Source organism: Vanessa atalanta, chromosome W, assembly GCF_905147765.1.
Source record: "Vanessa atalanta chromosome W, ilVanAtal1.2, whole genome shotgun sequence".
Taxonomy (NCBI): Eukaryota; Metazoa; Arthropoda; class Insecta; order Lepidoptera; family Nymphalidae; genus Vanessa; species Vanessa atalanta.
The window spans coordinates 1,302,027-1,309,219 of record NC_061901.1 but is presented as its reverse complement, the minus strand read 5'-3'; the positions used below and the strand labels follow the sequence as shown (position 1 = coordinate 1,309,219).

Sequence of the window (7,193 nt, the reverse complement as noted above, 5' to 3'; positions counted from 1 at the left end):
TATAGCGAATAATCGATACAGATTCTGTTTATAAAAATTAATAGCTCCGGAACGGAGACGCCGATCCGGGAGTGAGATGTCTCGATGGATGCAGGGCAGAGGGCCCTACAAATGCGCCAAAGAGCAAAACAAGATAAGATTACAAATGAACGAATTAAAAATAAAAAACAGAAAAATATAATGAAAAAAGGTGAAAAATTTTTCGGTTTTCGACCGATAACTCTCGAACGGATAGGCCGATCCGGGAGATTGAAATGTCAACGGATGCAGAGCAGAGGGCCCCACAATCGCGCCGAACACGGAAAAAAGATCGAAACAATAATAAAAAAGATATAAACGAAAAACTTAAAAATAGCTTAAAAACAGACAAAAACGGGAGATATAGGTAAGTAAAAGGTGGAATAATAATTTTAATAGTGAGAACTGAATGAGGTATTTTTTTCAGATTTTTACGACAAGAAATGGAGAAAAAATTTTGAAAAATGTACTTCCAACCTAATCTAACCTAACCTAACCATATCGATACATGTAACAATGGCGGCCAGTCCTGATCCTACATTGCTGCAATGGTTGGTAACTACAAACGACGTTAAACAATTATGGGCAGCTCAACCGACTTTTTTGATCTCACAGGCGGTCTACACCCTTGCGGGTGTTATAACTTTGATACACGCATTCAGCAAGGGTGGGCGGTGGCCTTATTTTTGGCTCGGGACCGTACTGCATGGAATTTATGCGGACAATTTCTGGCATTTTGTTCTTCCCCAATATGACAACTTCTGGCATTCGCAGGCGCCTATCGTGTTCCTCGGTGCTCGTCTGCCCTTACACATCATTCTGTTATATCCAGCATTCATTTATCATGCCGCATATGCAGTGCATAAACTGAATTTACCAAGGTATGCGCAACCGTTTGCCGTGGGCTTGATAACAGTGTTAATTGATATTCCATATGATATAGTAGCTGTTAAATTCGTACATTGGACATGGCACGACACGGACCCGAATATCTTCGATCGTCACTATTGGGTGCCTTGGAATTCCTATTATTTCCATTGCACATTTGCATCTAGTTTCTACTTCTTCTTCGACTCGAGTAGAAGGTGGCTGGCGCCTCGAGTGGCGCAATGGTCATCCGCTACAAAAGGAGTCGAATGGAAGTCTTTGTTGATAGCGACACTATTGGGCATGCCTGGTGGTGTTCTATTGTTTATTCCTATTTATCATTCACTTCATGACGTGTACAAAATACACTCTGAAGTTACTTTCTCTCTATTATTCTCTATTTATTTCGTCATCGTCGTGTTAGGCCTTCTTAGTGACCGTGAGAAGAATAAAGACAAGCTAACGAAAAAAAAGGTGAAAATTTTTTCGGTTTTCGACCGATAACTCTCGAACGGATAGGCCGATCCGGGAGATTGAAATGTCAACGGATGCAGAGCAGAGGGCCCCACAATCGCGCCGAACACGGAAAAAAGATCGAAACAATAATAAAAAAGATTAAAACGAAAAACTTAAAAATAGCTTAAAAACAGACAAAAACGGGAGATATAGGTAAGTAAAAGGTGGAATAATAATTTTAATAGTGAGAACTGAATGAGGTATTTTTTTCAGATTTTTACGACAAGAAATGGAGAAAAAATTTTAAAAAATGTACTTCGAATATTTAGAGTTTCGGATCGCTTAAGAAGACTTTCAAGAGCGATCCGATTCTTATAGCGAATAATCGATACAGATTCTGTTTATAAAAATTAATAGCTCCGGAACGGAGACGCCGATCCGGGAGTGAGATGTCTCGATGGATGCAGGGCAGAGGGCCCTACAAATGCGCCAAAGAGCAAAACAAGATAAGATTACAAATGAACGAATTAAAAATAAAAAACAGAAAAATATAATGAAAAAAGGTGAAAAATTTTTCGGTTTTCGACCGATAACTCTCGAACGGATAGGCCGATCCGGGAGATTGAAATGTCAACGGATGCAGAGCAGAGGGCCCCACAATCGCGCCGAACACGGAAAAAAGATCGAAACAATAATAAAAAAGATATAAACGAAAAACTTAAAAATAGCTTAAAAACAGACAAAAACGGGAGATATAGGTAAGTAAAAGGTGGAATAATAATTTTAATAGTGAGAACTGAATGAGGTATTTTTTTCAGATTTTTACGACAAGAAATGGAGAAAAAATTTTGAAAAATGTACTTCGAATATTTAGAGTTTCGGATCGCTTAAGAAGACTTTCAAGAGCGATCCGATTCTTATAGCGAATAATCGATACAGATTCTGTTTATAAAAATTAATAGCTCCGGAACGGAGACGCCGATCCGGGAGTGAGATGTCTCGATGGATGCAGAGCAGAGGGCCCTACAAATGCGCCAAAGAGCAAAACAAGATAAGATTACAAATGAACGAATTAAAAATAAAAAACAGAAAAATATAATGAAAAAAGGTGAAAAATTTTTCGGTTTTCGACCGATAACTCTCGAACGGATAGGCCGATCCGGGAGATTGAAATGTCAACGGATGCAGAGCAGAGGGCCCCACAATCGCGCCGAACACGGAAAAAAGATCGAAACAATAATAAAAAAGATATAAACGAAAAACTTAAAAATAGCTTAAAAACAGACAAAAACGGGAGATATAGGTAAGTAAAAGGTGGAATAATAATTTTAATAGTGAGAACTGAATGAGGTATTTTTTTCAGATTTTTACGACAAGAAATGGAGAAAAAATTTTGAAAAATGTACTTCGAATATTTAGAGTTTCGGATCGCTTAAGAAGACTTTCAAGAGCGATCCGATTCTTATAGCGAATAATCGATACAGATTCTGTTTATAAAAATTAATAGCTCCGGAACGGAGACGCCGATCCGGGAGTGAGATGTCTCGATGGATGCAGGGCAGAGGGCCCTACAAATGCGCCAAAGAGCAAAACAAGATAAGATTACAAATGAACGAATTAAAAATAAAAAACAGAAAAATATAATGAAAAAAGGTGAAAAATTTTTCGGTTTTCGACCGATAACTCTCGAACGGATAGGCCGATCCGGGAGATTGAAATGTCAACGGATGCAGAGCAGAGGGCCCCACAATCGCGCCGAACACGGAAAAAAGATCGAAACAATAATAAAAAAGATATAAACGAAAAACATAAAAATAGCTTAAAAACAGACAAAAACGGGAGATATAGGTAAGTAAAAGGTGGAATAATAATTTTAATAGTGAGAACTGAATGAGGTATTTTTTTCAGATTTTTACAACAAGAAATGGAGAAAAAATTTTGAAAAATGTACTTCGAATATTTAGAGTTTCGGATCGCTTAAGAAGACTTTCAAGAGCGATCCGATTCTTATAGCGAATAATCGATACAGATTCTGTTTATAAAAATTAATAGCTCCGGAACGGAGACGCCGATCCGGGAGTGAGATGTCTCGATGGATGCAGGGCAGAGGGCCCTACAAATGCGCCAAAGAGCAAAACAAGATAAGATTACAAATGAACGAATTAAAAATAAAAAACAGAAAAATATAATGAAAAAAGGTGAAAAAATTTTCGGTTTTCGACCGATAACTCTCGAACGGATAGGCCGATCCGGGAGATTGAGATGTCAACGGATGCAGAGCAGAGGGCCCCACAATCGCGCCGAACACGGAAAAAAGATCGAAACAATAATAAAAAAAGATATAAACGAAAAACTTAAAAATAGCTTAAAAACAGACAAAAACGGGAGATATAGGTAAGTAAAAGGTGGAATAATAATTTTAATAGTGAGAACTGAATGAGGTATTTTTTTCAGATTTTTACGACAAGAAATGGAGAAAAAATTTTGAAAAATGTACTTCGAATATTTAGAGTTTCGGATCGCTTAAGAAGACTTTCAAGAGCGATCCGATTCTTATAGCGAATAATCGATACAGATTCTGTTTATAAAAATTAATAGCTCCGGAACGGAGACGCCGATCCGGGAGTGAGATGTCTCGATGGATGCAGGGCAGAGGGCCCTACAAATGCGCCAAAGAGCAAAACAAGATAAGATTACAAATGAACGAATTAAAAATAAAAAACAGAAAAATATAATGAAAAAAGGTGAAAAATTTTTCGGTTTTCGACCGAACGGATAGGCCGATCCGGGAGATTGAAATGTCAACGGATGCAGAGCAGAGGGCCCCACAATCGCGCCGAACACGGAAAAAAGATCGAAACAATAATAAAAAAGATATAAACGAAAAACTTAAAAATAGCTTAAAAACAGACAAAAACGGGAGATATAGGTAAGTAAAAGGTGGAATAATAATTTTAATAGTGAGAACTGAATGATGTATTTTTTTCAGATTTTTACAACAAGAAATGGAGAAAAAATTTTGAAAAATGTACTTCCAACCTAACCTAACCTAACCTAACCATATCGATACATGTAACAATGGCGGCCAGTCCTGATCCTACATTGCTGCAATGGTTGGTAACTACAAACGACGTTAAACAATTATGGGCAGCTCAACCGACTTTTTTGATCTCACAGGCGGTCTACACCCTCGCGGGTGTTATAACTTTGATACACGCATTCAGCAAGGGTGGGCGGTGGCCTTATTTTTGGCTCGGGACCGTACTGCATGGAATTTATGCGGACAATTTCTGGTATTTTGTTCTTCCCCAATATGACAACTTCTGGCATTCGCAGGCGCCTATCGTGTTCCTCGGTGCTCGTCTGCCCTTACACATCATTCTGTTATATCCAGCATTCATTTATCATGCCGCATATGCAGTGCATAAACTGAATTTACCAAGGTATGCGCAACCGTTTGCCGTGGGCTTGATAACAGTGTTAATTGATATTCCATATGATATAGTAGCTGTTAAATTCGTACATTGGACATGGCACGACACGGACCCGAATATCTTCGATCGTCACTATTGGGTGCCTTGGAATTCCTATTATTTCCATTGCACATTTGCATCTAGTTTCTACTTCTTCTTCGACTCGAGTAGAAGGTGGCTGGCGCCTCGAGTGGCGCAATGGTCATCCGCTACAAAAGGAGTCGAATGGAAGTCTTTGTTGATAGCGACACTATTGGGCATGCCTGGTGGTGTTCTATTGTTTATTCCTATTTATCATTCACTTCATGACGTGTACAAAATACACTCTGAAGTTACTTTCTCTCTATTATTCTCTATTTATTTCGTCATCGTCGTGTTAGGCCTTCTTAGTGACCGTGAGAAGAATAAAGACAAGCTAACGAAGATCGATTATGTATTGATATTACAACTTGCCGTTCACTATGTAATTTATTGGGTGTTTGTGGTGTTTTTCAACCCTGAGAAGGAATGGTCTACAGGCTTACACGAGCCGGTCGGCCCTTGTAATGAAGTGGCTTTGTTAACGTCACCCTTTGGACAGTCTTTGTACAAGTTTTGTGTGTTGTATATTTTTTTTTTACTTATTTCTTTCCTACTATTGTAGAGTGGTCGAGACGCGACCACACCCGCTTGGTTGCAGGCGCATCTAAGCGGGATTCATTTATTCGTTTGTCTCCTCATTTACGGGGGAGCAAACCTTTTCTGCGGGTCCGCTGAGTCGGGTTGGCCGAACAGCGGACGGAGGCATGATTCAGTGCCGCCGTCGGTGGGCTTGGCTTAACCGCCCGGCCCCAGAGGAAGGACACCTCTAAGATAAAAAACCACCCAATCCCAAGTGGCCTCTTAGCGCGATGGGATGCATGGCCGAAGGGTATTTCGGTCCCGACTTCGTTTCGATATATGTTTTTATTAGCTAATAAGTATGCACAATGCTGTATATGAGGAATCGGATATCTGTCCGGCTTAGTAATAAAGTTTAAACGCCGATAGTCTCCGCACGGTCGTAATTCTCCATTTTTCTTGACTACTACATGAAGTGGAGAAGACTAGTTACTCTTGCTTGGTGTAGACCAAGTCTTGCATCCTTTGGAATTCAGCCTTTACCTTTTCAAATTTATCCGGTGGTAAAGGACGCGGGCGCGCGAACACAGGCGGCCCGTTTGTTTCTATGTAATGGACTACAGAGTGGCGTGGAGTATCTTTGAAACACATTGGCTTAGTAATATCGGGATATAATGCTAATAAGTCACTATACGGATGGTTAGAGTTTATAGTTGTTATCGATCCTTGACCATCTAATCTCACTGACGCTAACACAGATAAATTCGTAATTTCGTCTATTAGTTTCTTCCTGAATACGTCTACTACTAATTTATAGTGGCTTAAAACGTCTGCGCCTAAAATTGGTTGATTTACTTTTGCTATAACGAAAGTCCAACGGTAGGGTCGCCGTAAATTTAAATCTAAAATAAGAGTTTTTATACCATATGTTTTTATTTCGGTTTCCATTAGCTGCGTACAGTCTGTACTCACTACAACTGTTACTACGATAAGGTCTCTTAGTCGCTGGAATAACTGAAATATTCGCACCAGTGTCCACTAAAAAATTGTAACCACTGTTTTTGTCCATAACACATAGGCGTTTAGAAGTCAAAATGGTGCCAATCTCCGCCTCCGATTGCACCATATTTAGTTTTCCTGATTGATCTTTTTCCAAGCACACGGCTCCATACATTTCGTTGCTCTATTCCGGTAGCGATAATGATACGAACAAAGCCAATCCGCACTATCGGGCGTGCGCCGGCTCATATTACGCCGTCGCGATGTAGACCGAGAGCGTGCGCGCCGAAAGTTGTGTATGCGATTTCTAAATGTAGGTTTTTGTGTTTCTAAATAATTTATCCGCAGATTTAATTTAGCTATTTTGGCCAAAATTAAAGCTGTGTCATTAGAACTTGAAGTATTAGCCCTTATTTCCGAAATTTCTTGTGGCCTTGACGTCTCTATTATCTTGTCAGCGATAGCGGCCAGATTTTCTAAATTCTTTACATCTGTAGCCGCTAAGACAGCTCGCACTGAGGCAGGAAGGTGTCCTTGCCACATAATAGATAGGGATTCGTCTGGAATTTTATCTCTCGCCAAATCCTTCATTTTTCGAAGTAATTGAGACGGTTTTTGATCTCCCAATTCCATCTCGCTGAGTAATTTTTGAAATTGCCGAATTTCAGATTCTTCATATAATTGCAATAAGCGTGATTTTAGAGCTTCAAATTTCTTAGTCTCGGGCGGCTTTAATAAAATGTCACTTACTTTTTGAATCACCTCCTCGCCTAATTTAGC

The 7,193-nt window shown here is 39.4% G+C and overlaps 1 protein-coding gene across 1 annotated transcript; it reads left to right on the top strand.

Moving 5' to 3' along the window:
• The first annotated feature begins 4,419 nt into the window (after positions 1–4,419).
• On the top strand, positions 4,420–5,860 carry LOC125075481. The gene is made up of 2 exons (XM_047687195.1): positions 4,420–5,410; positions 5,844–5,860. The coding sequence occupies exons 1-2, from the start codon at positions 4,420–4,422 to the stop codon at positions 5,858–5,860; spliced, it is 1,008 nt and encodes a 335-aa protein (XP_047543151.1).
• Positions 5,861–7,193: the final 1,333 nt, after the last annotated feature.

What these genes read in the sequence shown, in the direction of transcription:
- LOC125075481 (XM_047687195.1), top strand. Translation starts at nt 4,420, where the DNA reads ATGGCGGCCAGTCCTGATCCTACATTGCTGCAATGGTTGGTAACTACA.